The sequence below is a fragment of the Caloenas nicobarica genome, chromosome 3 (assembly GCF_036013445.1).
Source record: "Caloenas nicobarica isolate bCalNic1 chromosome 3, bCalNic1.hap1, whole genome shotgun sequence".
Lineage (NCBI taxonomy): Eukaryota > Metazoa > Chordata > Aves > Columbiformes > Columbidae > Caloenas > Caloenas nicobarica.
This window is the reverse complement of record NC_088247.1, coordinates 13,863,425-13,877,948: the sequence shown is the minus strand read 5'-3', so window position 1 is coordinate 13,877,948 and position 14,524 is coordinate 13,863,425. Positions and strand designations below refer to the sequence as shown.

The following is a 14,524-nucleotide window of genomic DNA, read 5'->3' as shown; positions in this document are numbered from 1 at the left end:
TAGCCAAACAAGGACGTGCCCAACACATATGTCATACAAAGTATGCAGATATGCTCTGCTGGAGAGATTTTACACATACCAGTGTAAGAGTTTCTACTTTGAATTTCGTGTGCCAAAACTAGAAAGTCAAAGGAGACAGAAGTAATTAACAGAACTGGAAAATACTGCTCTTTACGTTACAATTATAGGTACCTAATATTAGGCAAATAACTACGTTATATTTAACAAAAGGTCTGTTTCCGAGAAGGCCTGGTAGTTTTTAAGTCTGTGATATTTTACGCTGTTGAAAAATGAAGCTAAAAATAACTTAATCTTTCATAAAGGTAATACTTTCAAGAAGGTTACTCTGCAATAGCCAGTAAATGTATTAACAACAAAAGATATTTTAATGTGTTTGAAGGGGAGTTGTACTTATGAAACTGAAAGAATCACTGAAGCAGTGAATTTCTGCTTAACTTCCAGGTAAATCACCGACAACTACCATAATTTTTCATACCCACAGGCCTGTTTCACTTATGGTTACAATACGTTAATTAGAATCCCTGTCACCATAGCTACAGAAAATCCAAGTTCAGTGTTATAACCTTACAACTGCTACTTTGGAGGTTAATTGTTAAAGAAGGAATTTTCCAACATGATCTCCTTTGAAGTTATTGTATAAAATAACGACACTGTATAACTTATCACAGCTCCACTAAATAAACCTGAAGAGTTTTCCCTTGAAATGTTGCATTTATTGAGTAGTAGTTTGTCATTCCAGGTACACAAGCAAGATTACTTCTTTAATTGTAGTTTTTGCCCATTAACACTGAAATGCAAGTATTGCACATTGTAAGTTTTAATTTGTGTTCTGGTCTAGCTTGAAAGGTAACATCTAAGCGCAGGATAGAGATGCATCCATTTTTATTCAGAGTAACAACATGAATACCAGCAGGCTTAAGAGATGCCTAGCAACAACCTTTCTTTTAATTGCTCCCTATATTTACAGTGATGCTACTTCATAATATTATCTTCTTACTGAATTTCAGAATAGGGAGTGTCTTCTATTTTATTTTATGCTAGATTTTCACTTCATGTTCTTTACCATTGTAGCAGACAAACTTTCCATAGGTCACTATCTGTTCATTTATTATGAATGACACGATCTTCCCTTTCCCCCTGAAAGAAGAGGGGAAGAAAAAAAAAAATATATTGATCACATTAGGTCACATCACACACCAAAGCTGTTTATCTGAAGCCTCCAACTAACTCTCCCACCTTTGCCTCTACCATTTTCTCTGCATTCCCTTCTTTACTGGGAAGTGCTGTGTAGGAGTTACTGGTCATGGTCTCTGCCCCAGAACTTCAAACCAACTTGCAGATATTCCAGCCTTGCAATGCATATAAAGAATAATTCCGTTCACAGAAAAAGTGTTGATAAGAAGCAGAGTAGAAAGGAGAATTTTGATAGGCTTCTCATACTCTGCATGTTAATGAGACTCATTACAGTTGAAATAATTGGACTTTGTGGGCTCTATATCCAGATGCATCACATGACTATATTCGAGTCAGAAACAGCAGGACAGTGATTATCTAAAGCCAAAATATTCTTCATCAAATGGACAAACTCAGACAAGACAGACAACATTACTTGTGTTGCTGTGCAAAAGCTCTACCATCATTGAGGATACTATGAAAACTCTTAAACTGAATCACAGGAAAAATCAATTTTCCGCCAAAGAACATTGCAGGCACTTTGACAGGCCACCTTCTTTTCATCTGTGGCACTTCAATCTGCTGCAGTACACACATACATGCTGAAGAAAAGGTAGAACCATAGATTATTTTCCATGCTTGACTTGTTTCTCTGTTTCTGGTATGTCCATTCAGATCTTACTGCCCACGTAATTTTTCTACATGTAGAACAAGAAGATAAATTCTCAAAGTTTTATCTATCTGAACTGGTACTGAAAGTGATAAACAGCGCGTAGCAACCCTCTAACAATGGAATACTCTCTTATTGCGTGTATCCCTTTGGAACAGAAATACTTCAGAAGAGAGTTTTATGAATAGTTAAATGAGAAGTATCTGTTCATTTATCATGGATGATATAAAATTATCTTCTCTCTCTGCCTCTCCCTCCTCACCCCCAAAAAGGGGAGGAGGAAATAAAATATTTCTATTGAAACCACTAGGTTAGAGAATCGGTGGTATTTCACTTGGAATATTCAGTACATCAGAGAACTAGCCAGTAGGAAGCAACAGGTAGCACTCAGCAACATTAAAACCGAGAGCTTCCTCAAATGAAAAAAAAAAATTCCTGAGGAATTAATTTCACCTGGCTGCAGGAGGAAAACAACAAAAACCAAAAAAACAACAACAAAACCAAACCCCAAACCTAAAATGAATACTTTTATGCTGCTCTGAAGGAGAAAGCACCACGGACAGAAGGATTCTTAAGAGCCCATTGATATTCTGTCAACGATGACGGGAGAAGAAAAAAAAAAAAAAAAAGAAAAAAATAAAAACAAAAACCCCACACCTCAGGCTCTCTTCATCCTGGGAACACAAATACTGACAGGGACGTAGATGTAAAAATCCCAGAACTTCATTCTCTGCTTGCTGTCTCGAGAACTTAACATGTCAGCTCCAGTCCAACTGCAATGGGGACTGCGTGCGCTCTTCAGTTAAGTTGTTCTGACAGGGAACATCAAGACAGACACACAGATTCCATCGTACTAAGGCAGGGTCAGAGCACGGCTACTTCCTTGGTAGGAAAAAGGACAGGTTGCTCTTGTCCAGCTACAAAACCTTGTGGGCTTCCACATATCCTACACCTTGTTAAAGAACAACAGCACGTTCACAGACTCATACATTTTCAATGTACGCTTGCCTTGTGGATTGACATGTGAGCCCCCAGACCACAACCCCGATCTCTTCACCACCCTAATAAATATCTTCAGTTTTGCTGTGGCAGGAAAAAGGTCGAACCTTAAAGGACACGCTGAAGTCTCACATTACATGCCAAAGGAATTTTAGAATCACTATGGCTACAAAAGCTGTCAAATCTTATAAAATCTTAAAAGAGGGTGTTACAAATGGGAAACTGAGTTAGAACTGAGCAGAAACAAAAAAAAATATCAAGGAATAGCATCTTATTTCACTGAAATGCTTTTGAAACAGCGTGCTTAGCTTTCTCTCACCTCTGTTCAGATCCTCACCATTTCTGCAAACATGTCCATAAGCAGGTATGTTTAACAGTTCTGTATTCCCAGATATGACTAAATTCACCCAAATGCCAGACAAATTAAAACAGTTTCAGCCTCAAACTTATGATGAGAAGCCATGTCCCGTCAGGGCTACACCCATGAAGTTCAGAGGCTGCAGGTAACCAAACAGGCAGAACTTGTACGCAGAACTATTCTCTCCTCCCTGGCTACGACACAACTAGTACTGATGACATACACCATGGCCACAGTAGGTTTAGACTGTTTCTCACAATTGTTAGGACTCTAATTTGGAAGGAAGACTTTAAAGAATGTATTCAACTAAAAGGTCATTGTATGGAAGTTAAGACAAACCTTAAACTCACTGCTAAAAAGATTCAGATGGTCAGCATCAACTGTATTTCATGTTCTTCGGGTCATCCATGTCTTGCTCAGATTTCAACAGGATGTGTAAGTATAAACGGTGTGGAAGCTACTTGTTTTGCACTTTCTGTAATCCTACCCTATTTCTCCGTAATTTTAGAATAAGACATGACTGAGTTCACTGGGGTTGCATGAACAGGTTGGTTATTTGTTGTGTGTCATGCCATGGAAAAGACAATCCATGAGGTTTGGGGCTGTGAATCCCAGAAAAAGAAGGAGACAAAGCCTTGTTTCTGATACAGTGTGTAGGATGGCTCACAGTATGATGACACTAATAACAGCTAGAAACAATAACAATGACAACACTGATAGAGTTGAGCAAAACAATCCCCTTCATCACGTTAGAAATCTGTTCCTTTCCAAGAAATTAGCAGGTTGGGGGGGTTAGGGTATAATTTTAAGTGCTGTAGGAAGCATAAAGCACTCACACTTGCTGTTTAATTTGGAGGTAGGGTGTGACACAAAGGAAGACAAAAGAAAAAGAGCAAAAGCTCCAAGAAACATTCTTTACAAGAGCAAAGAAGAAAAATGTATAGTTTGTATTTTAATGAGAGATAAACATATTTTTCAAAACCTTGTAAATAAAAACCAAGCAAACAATCAAACCAATCCAAAAAAACAACTCCCAGAAATACCCCAGAAAGTTATTCCAAAGACGAAAATTGTATTCTTCCTGTAGGACCAGCTGTTGTGGCAGCAGCCACTGCTCGGCCTCTACTGCCCAGACACCTGCGTGAGAGACCCTCCATTTCCAGCAAACATGCCTTTTGACTCTGTTTAAGAGGGAATAATTACATGCAATTGTAAATTTGCCAAAAATTCACAAGTGCACACACATAATGGAAAAATATTGTAAAGCCAACATTTTTAACTGAAAAGCACTCTCCAGTGAATAGGATCAGTTCTGTGGCTTGCTTTGTTCATACTGCTCAGGCTTCCCAAACTCAGAAAAATATAACTGTCTTATCTGAATATCAAATTATAGATAGACAGGAGCATAAATGATCCAAGAACTCGTTTCCTGTTACTGTCCAATTTTCTGCAAAATCCAGACATTAAAGGCAAACAAGTACTCACTACAAAAAAACCCAACCAGCCACACAAGCCCAACCCAACCAATTAAGAAAAAAAAAAAAAAAAAAAAATCAAACAAACCCAGAAGAAATGTTTTGAGCTTATTTTGTAGCAATGTACTCACCTTAATATACATATAATATTTTTAATTGCACATTGGACAATATCCTTGGGAGAAAGACCCAGATCTCCAACAGCTACTTGTAACAACTGTTGTATCATGTCCAGGGGCTGACCATCTATACACATAGCTACTGCTTGGTCACGGATTTTTTCTTTCTCTGACCTTGACAGATCATATAAATAGCCATACTTCTGTAGTGTATCCTGTGAACAGAGAATTTTTGAACACAAATCAGTGTACTCTATATTTACAAGGCTGTATCATTCAGTCTTTCTTTCTACAAAGATTTAACATACACTACAAAAAGAAAAGATTGATTGAAGTGAATTTTTAAAAACCAGATCAACAAAAACAGAGGTACAAAACATGAATAAAATCTGACAGAAGACTGATGTCCATCACTGCTAGTCATGGTAATACTCAAAAGAAGCATTTGATCAGTAATCATTACCTGTTTGCTGTTTTTCAAGGAAGTGATAAAACTATGAGTGAGTGTTTCCAGATGAGCAAGAGATTGCTGCAAGTGATTTAGAGTTTCTTCATAAGCAACAGATGGATTTTCAGCACCTTCCACGTCATTCTCAGAAGGTTTTTTTCTTGATTTCTCAGAAAGATGCTTGACTGTCTTAATAGCCTTCTTAGTCACTTCTATCCTGGCTTCAACTGGCAGCTGAAAAAGATTACTCCATATTTAATCAATCATCATCTGTACACCACTAGTTGTATTACAGCTGTGCCTAGAGGTCAGATGGCTCCACGGCTCTACAGCACAGCAGAAAAGTAAATGAAGTATTTTATGAGAAACAAATTTATTTCTTAATAGTCATTTATTTAAAAAGGATACGTATTCCATTACTTTCTTCTGCTGCCCTTCCTTTTATTGATGTTGATTCCTGCTCATTTTAAACTATACGAAAGTTCTTTTCCCTAATAATACTTACAGTTTTTATAGACTGCCACCTTATAATCTTTGGGTTTTTTGGTTTTGTTTGTTTTTTTGTTTGTTTGGTTTGTTGTTGTTGTTTGTTTTTTTGGGGTTTTTTTGGTCTGTTTGTTTGTTTTATTCTGCACGGAGAGATGTCTGGGGATTGTTTTACACGATTAACTGAAAAAATCAGATGCTGAAAGTTATCTTCAGGTTAGTTTTGTCAGATTTAGATCAATGTTAAAAATATCTCCTTAAGACCATAGTAAAACAAAAAAAATAGAAAACAAATCTTAAATCTGTATGACACATTGAAAAGGAAAGAGGCTGAATTACCACAGAAAGATGAAAATTAAACTGCTATAGCATTGGTCATATGAAAGTCAAACTGGTGTTTACATCATGAATTAAACTATCTACTTATAAAGCCATAGAATGCTTGATAATTATTACTTAGCAGAAAGTTTTATGGTCTGTATGCTTCTCCCCTCCCTGCTCCCCCTAAAAACACTCAGTGAAAGATGCTGGGTTTACTCCTCTGTTTTTGTGCTGTTGCTGTGAACCACAGTATGGTCTACTGGACGTTTTTAATGATAAAAGCAAAATAGATGGACATTCATGTAAGAGCTAAGAAAACTTGCCAGTATTAACAGGGTAAATACAAAGGGTATTTTATCATTAAGTTCCAAACACCACTCAGTTCCATTCCCACCAAAAGCAATTAATTGTGATTTTGTTACTTTGAACAAGGTCTCCGTATCAGGTTTTGCTCTAAGTGAGGAAAAGGTGATACTCTCCTCATCACCTTAAAATTTAACAGCCACAAATGGATTTATGTATCTATTTTATAAACATAATAGAAGATGAAAACAGCAACATATTTCATTTTTCCCCTTCTACTGTACATTCTAATGTTCAAAATGCAATTAAGAGATGCAAAAGGCAAACGATTTTAGTACTCTATCTCACTGTTATATGCTAGAGAACAGCGTGAATATACTGCCGGTTTAGACATCATGATGCCATAAGCGCATACAGAATAAAGCATTAGGAAAAAAAAAATACGGGTTCTTCGCAAGACTAATTTAATTTTTCATTCATATTTGCATATTGCAAAATGCAGCACTAACAACATATCATTTCTCTGGTTATTTTATTACAGAACATGAATGGCTAACCTCCATACTTCTAGTCAGCTTCAGTAATGAGATTGGGTATCATGCCCAATGATAAAAAAGAGTAGCTTAGGGGCCAGTTCAATCTTTGTTTGCATGTGGAGACTTATTTTCAAAAAGCTTTTACAGTTTAAAAAGATTTTTAATTCTATAGGCTATAATGTGGAATGAAAAATCCTAAAAATCTGTTTTCTTTCATTTTCAAATCAAGAAACATCACATACTATTTCAGCTCAACAGATTTCACTCCTCAGGGTAAGAACTCATTTCAGGAGCCAGTTTCCTTCAGAATACGTAAGTATTTCTTAATAAAGTATTGTACAAGTAATATTCACTTGCACATGGAGATGTTGACCCTGCCACTCTCATTGCCAGTGACTGGCATGCAACTTGGAGACGAAAGAAACAGGTCCCCTCCTTTTACTGCCACAGGAACCTGGGATCCCAGTAACACTGAAACACAGAACAGCTGAGCTTGGAAGGGACCTCTGGAGGGCACCTGGTCCAAAGCACCTGCTCAAACAGGACCACCTACAGCCAGTTGCCAAGGACCATGCCCATGTGGCTTTTGAATATCTCCAGAGTGGGAGACTCCACAACCTTTCTGTGCAACCTGTGCCAGTGATCAGTCACCCTCATAACAAAAAATGTTTCCTGATGTTCAGATGGAACAGTTTGGCCCAGCTCCCATCTCTGCCACTAAATCCCAGCTTTATATACTCCATCAACCAAATGTCATGTAGCCACAAGCCAGCCAGATATTATAGAATGAAAAGTGAATTACATTAGTTAATTCAGAAGTAGGTTAAACAGTTATGGAATAACAAAAGCTGGTTCCCAGTTTCCACAGGGCAGGGGAAGGGAAAAAGAGCAGCAAAATCAAGAAAACTTGTTGATTGAGATTAAGATAGTTTAATACATTAAGGAGAGAGGTAAAAAAATATTAACAAACCAAAACTAAGCGATGCAAAGGCAATCACTGACCACCTCCCCAAGCAGACCAATGCCCAGCCAATCTCCAAGCAACAACCATCTTGGAGGACACGCACCAACCCATTTGTTATTGCTAAACATGATGTTACAAGGCATGGAACGCACTTTTGGCCAGCCCAGGTCAGCTGTCCTGGCTGTGTCCCCTCCCCAGTGTTTGCCCACCTGCAGCCTACTCAGGGCTGGGGTGTTGAGATAAAGAGAAAGCCTACATACCGTGCAAGCAACAGCCAGAACACCGGGTGTTATCAACACTGTGTTAGTCACAAATCCAAAGCACTGCCCCGTAAAGGCTGCTATGAAGAAACTCCATCCCTGCCAGACCCAGTACAGTTCATGTGGAGATCACTGTAAAAGGTCTAATGCATGTAAGGAACCAGCTAAAGAAAAGACAGTATTCATGAAGTTTCCTATTATGCAGTCCTGAAGTCCTATATTAATGGCAAGGCACAATGAAGTATCTAAAAATGTACTGATATTGGAAAAGGAGGTACTGTCAATACTAAAGCAGAAAACAAGGTCAGACAAAATAAACCAACTGAACTGGGGCACAGTGATACAAAAGTGATAAAAAGAAGCCAAGTAATTCAAAAGGTAATATCTGAATGCAGTCATGCTATGCAAGAACACTATTAACACATTTCTTGTACGTCTTCAGGCAATATCATGTCCTGTCTCTTTCATTAGCATTTTATACAGCATTAAGAAATCAATCAGCCTGACAAGAGATACTGAACGTTACTTCGGGCTTTTTTTTTTTAAACTGGGCTTTTTTACACGACTATTTCAAATGCCATTTAAAGTCATTAAAATTGAAAGAGAAAATTATGCAGGTTAATATCCAGCTGTAACAGCTCCCCATTCCACACCCATTTGGTGTGTGGTCAAAATGTGGACATTGTGTTCCTGCTTAAGCAAGAAGAAAATGGTTAAAAAAGCATTACTGACACAGAGAAGAGTCAACCTTTCCACTAAAAACATTAAGGTGAAAGCTAAGTTCTTTCTTTGCATCAGAAGTTGGAAAATTAGTTTGATGGAACAGTAAACAAAAAATGTCATCAGCCACAGTTTGAACAAATGTGGCCAAGTCTATGGAAGGCTACAAGGAAGAGCCTGTGTACAGAAAATTTCAACTTCTCTTTCTCTATAGAAGACCTGGCTGACGATACTGCTGCTTTTTATTTTACTTTTGCTGTCTAAAGCTATAGTCCTTTCTTCCTAATCAATATATTGTGCCCATCCCCATTTGTGGTGTGTGCTCAATAACGAAAACACAGCAATTAAAAAAGTAATTGTTTTCAGCTGTGGTTTTGTTTTTTGGTTTTGTTGTGCTGGGATGTTTTTTCAGAGTACTGTTAATCAACAAAGATCAGGGCAATGGCCTATGAGCTCTGAAACAGATGGTTCTTTGTAGACGTAACTATAGCACAAGGAACAAAATGCTGGCAACAAAGGAATAAAAAAAAAACCAACCCCAAATTACCTAAAATGCTTCACACAGATCGCACAAAAGCGAATAAATGGGAAATCATCAAGATAAAAAAGTTGATACAATCATCACTATCAAGTAATTAAGAATCTATGAAGTCGGCATTATTTAAAAGCAAACAGGGCTGCTGGAAGAAAACATGACCAACTCAAAATGCATGCAAAAATATATGCAGAAGTTCCACTGAAGGTTTGGACTATCTCCCTTTTAGGGAGAAATCTGTTACATACATGCAAATAGCTTTTGCTTGCCACTATGGAGGTGGACTGAATTATTATTTACTCAGAAAAACCTGAAGAGCTATTCGGAAATAAAAACGTTTCTAAGTAGAAGTGCCACCCTCCTACTGCTTGCAGCCGGGAGCTGCTGTGGTCAGAAGATCAATACCTCAGGCCTTCAGTGTGTGAGGAGGGTACTGATGAGCAAAGGACTTCACCTGTTTCATTTACCACACACAACAGGAATATTGCATCAGTCTCTACTTTCTTCAACTTAAGAGGGATGCTGGATCCAAAGAAAAGCTGTGATAATAACGGAAGAACTGGGAAAAACAGAAAAAAAAAAAAAGAAAGAAAAAAAAAAAAGAGAGCAGAAAACTTCCCAAGGTCGGTCTATTCAGTTTATCAAAGCCAAGTTTAAGCGGCCTCTGCTGAATGTCTGACTGTGGAAGTAAATTTTGATGAATACCTCTTTAACATAGCAGACAAAAGGTCTATAGGTGGAATTCCAAAACTAGAAAAATTCAGCTCAGCAAAAAAAGGCATTTTTTAAAAATAAGCTGTGACTAATTAGCCACTAGAACAATCAAGGATTACTCTGGATTCACAGGTTACCCTGAACTCCTCAAAAAATGTAAAACACATCCTAAAGGATATGCTGCAGATCAACAAATATTAGAAGCAGTCTGATTTGTCTCATACAGAATATACAGTACATTAACCACATTACTTCGGGTCTATGATTTACTGAAGTCCCACTATGATGCATTTCTGCTCACACAGTTCCCACCACCCAATGTCACAGCTTCTCTGAACCCTTAGGGTTGGGGAACTGAATCTCACCTTCCAGATAGTAACTATTTTCTAATGACTGCAAGAAACATGGGAGAAAAGAATCTCTGAGCTCTGAGAGCCAAGAGCATCTGAAATCTCATCACACTCTAAACCACAAGTACGTGCTACAATGTTAGTTGCCCTTTCACAAGCGCAAATTCCTCATCCATTTCTCCATTTTAGACATTTCTTCAATTTAGACATTCTCTCAAGTCCTTTGCCCAGTCAAGCACTGCTCATTCATCCACCTTTTCATTCAGTCACTGCTGGCCCAACTCATCAGAAAGTTAATTATCCTGCAATTTTTAATACTACCTCTTTCCTCTCAGACATGATTTACTAGTAGCACAGAAGCAGCAACAATGCACTTAACAGCTACAGCATCCTCACACCATGTAAATGCCAACTATTTCTCTATGTGACCAGGAAGAAGATTCTGTAATATTAAGACATCAGACCTCCAGTTGCCCTCTCTTCTTTACCAACCTGTGCTCCATGCTGTAATTATTGACATTATTACACACAAATGCAGTGTCTCATACTGAAATATATTTTTTAAAAGATAAAAAGAGCAAATGGAAAGAGATAGGTGAAGAAAAGGGCCTCCTGCAAAAGCCCAGAACGTTCCTGTCTTTCTCACTGAGAATGAGAAGTTGCTGAAGTCAGCATTAAATCCCTGTGCTTTCATTACCTTTTGTACAATTACACATTGTGCTCGCAGGTTCTCTGTCATATCAAGGGACACACAAGCAGAAGCAGCTTCCTATTGCTTTGCTGGCCTGTCACCTGCCTCTGCTTACTAGTGCCGATATATTGAAACGGTGGGGGATATTCTGACATCTGCTTCCTAAATTCCCACGTCATGACAACAGCACTGGTACACTTGAAGTTCAACTCATGTAGCCTCCCCTGCTACTTAGTGTTAGCACTACCCCTCATCACTTGAGACTTTTCTTGATCATTTCTGACCAAGAGGGGCTTTTACATGGAAATGATGTTCCACAAGGATAACGATGGAGTGTGTTTCATCACCTGCCTGGATGACTCCATCTCTCCTTCCCCTCTCTCCTTTTGTAATTTTGAGTGGGTGGGAAGGGGATGGTGTGTGTGCAGCAGTTGCTTTTTTATCTTTTTTTGCAAATGGGGAAGGAGACAATTCACCTCTCAGCACTCCCAAAAATCCTGCTTACACTATCTCACTTTAAGCTTCCTCTCAAGGTCCACTTAAGCTTACCACAAATTTTCTGTGTGTGAGAAAACTCAGCTGTCTTAGTGACAACACAGATTATTTGATCGTAACTACCACATTTTTTTGCAGCATTTCCATGAAATACAGAAATGTGCATCTGTTGTGGGAATGGGAAACCGATATAATAAAGTACTTGGCCATAGAACTGGGCTGGGAAGAAAGTGATGAATTAGTGATTGTAAGAGTGATCACATGACGAGTGTAGTCTCAGGGTAAAATTTTAAGTAAAAAGTGCAAGCCAAAAGGCAGTTTTTATATATGAAACATTTTTCAGATCAAACTTTGAGGAAAGAGATGTCTGAGAAATGTTTCCAGGCTCTATAACCATAATTTTTCATTGTACACTTCCCCTTGAAAATTGGATGGGATCCTGAGGCAAAACTAGCTGCAAACTGGTGAAATCGCTGTTTCATTCCCAAACTCAGTGCAGGAGACACACTAAATCAGCTGATTTGACCAACTGTTTCAAACACTTCTTGAGTATTTTTCATGGCCAAAAAGCTAACAGATTTCTGCTATAAAAGTTCTGCTTGGCCACCAACCACAATAATCCTGACATCAATATTTCCTACTCATCTTAAGAGAGCAGAGAAAACTGTATTAGGATCCTGAACAGAAAGAAAGAAAAATAAAGAGTGTGTTTCAAAACAGATCCAACAGTGGAGGCTAGCCATCCCCTCCCTGCACCATGCATCTGGAATAAATGAGAAATCATCTTGAAATGCTCAAGATATATGAATAGCAAGAGTTTCAAGTATTTGCTAGCGGCAATCATACGCGAGGACAGTATTTCCTTCTCATCAGATGACAGGCAACCCCTGGCTGCCCCAGTCCAGGGTCAGGTCTGGCAACTGAGAGCTCAGGATGAGTGTCAGGACTTCCCGATAATCATCAAACAGTCAGTACCACCATGGGATTAAAAGGATCAAAACACCTAAACAAGACAGTGGTTCTGCTGAACAGGCTTACGAGGCAGCTGATGGAATTAGTGATAAAACATGTTGGTTTAGCGTCAGAGAGATCAAAGCATAAATTTGGAGCTGGCACAGCTTTTCATTTTCCAAGGATTTCAAAGAACTATTTTTCCACCAAATTCTGGTATAGATACAGGCTAGATGGGCTCTAATAAATTTATACTGATATTGTGGGAACACTGAAACAGTATCCAAAGAGGGTACAAATTGAAATTCACATCACTGAACATGGTGAATAAACACGTCTGGAAAATGAGCACAATCCAGAATAGAGAAGATAATGACACAAAAAACCACACAAAACACCTCCTCTTTATCAGTTTTTTGTTTCAGATGAAGTTAGTGAAGACATCTCAAGATCTTTTAATAAGGAAATATCTAATAAACCTCATCTCTTTTTTTTTTTGTGCTTGGCAGTAAAGGTATGTAAGAAAGCACAGGTAAAACCTTATGTTAGAAATATCCTTATAAGTAGGTTTCATTGGGCAAAAAGAAACTGCAGATGTGGGAATATATGTTACAGACATGAAAGCACGCTCTTTCAATAACAGGCTTTCAGCCAGATGGAGATTATGACAGAGTTTATCATTTATATTATTACACTGCCTAGAAACCATATGCATTGCCCAGAACACTTCTCTGTGGAGTATCCTACTCAGAATGCAAAAACCTGCTGCTAAACACAAGCCTGCGGCACAATGAATTTTAGGATGAGCGCAAGTAAAATAAATAAATACACAAGAAGAATATCTTATTCTCTGCTGAACCAGAATAGAGAGACTTCAGGATTCCACCAAAAGCTCTTATCCAGAGAGCTAACTCCTCTAACTGAATAAAAATCTTTTTTTATACTCGCAGGTATAAAAAGAAAGGGTAGGCAGAGGAAGACAGGTTTATGAATTTATCTTTAAAAAATGTAAAATGAAAAATGTAAACTTTGTTGAGACTTTCTCCTTCATGCTACATTCAACTATGCTTCACCTGAGGCCTGAAATTCTTTAAATGTATCTGCTTACCTTCGTGACAGCTCTTGAGGAAAAGGTAATTTCATCAATAAAAGTGACAATATCGTCTGGATCAAGTCTATCAAAGTACTTCAAACACATATCATATGCATGTAGCCACTCATCCATGGTCTCTGGTATTTTTTTAATGAGATGGTGATCACCATTCCAGAAAAGTTTTTGTAACCAGACAGTATAAACAGAGCTTGGTGACAGCATGCTGCCATCATTTTTCGGAATTTTGTGAGCCAGTTTGGAAATAGATAAGATATTTTGACTTGTAAGGATGGGCTCCAGTGTTTCCAGAGGGTTTTCATTTTCATCTGTTAGCTTTTTGTAATTAAGACCTATTGACAGAAGGAGAAAGAGGCAAAGAAAATAAACGTTATTCATAGTTAAATCTACTAAAACTCTACATTTTTGTGTAAAACAATCAGTACCAAGCAGTATCTGCAGAACCAGAAAGATTCCCCTCCCTCTCCTCTTACAATCATACATATTGACAGACTGGAGAGGAAGACAGGTTTGTGTACAGGTAATGCTGGGATTTTATGATGTCCTGATGTATGTGAAATCTCTCAGTCCCTGGAACATATTTTAACAGTACATATCAATACAAACTAAAAAAGTAATTCTCAAAGAAAAAATAATATATATATATAAAATATACAGAACTGTGCTACTATTTTTTTAATATAAAGCCAAGAAAAGCCCATGCACCTCAAGACATAAGTCTTTAATAATTAAACAAGATGAATTCTGGTCAGGTAACAATCGGTACTTGGCAAAAATGCAAGGCACTAACCACAAGTAAACTAAATGAGGTCAACTAGAGACAG

General features: G+C 37.9%; 1 protein-coding gene across 1 annotated transcript in view; it reads right to left on the bottom strand.

The window, feature by feature from the left end:
• NBAS (NBAS subunit of NRZ tethering complex) overlaps positions 1–14,524 on the bottom strand; it is a 189,320-nt gene that overhangs the window by 45,296 nt on the left and 129,500 nt on the right. Inside the window, 3 exon segments of the mRNA XM_065631127.1 lie at positions 4,828–5,030; positions 5,279–5,497; positions 13,698–14,032. Coding sequence (XP_065487199.1) covers positions 4,828–5,030; positions 5,279–5,497; positions 13,698–14,032 — 757 coding nt within the window.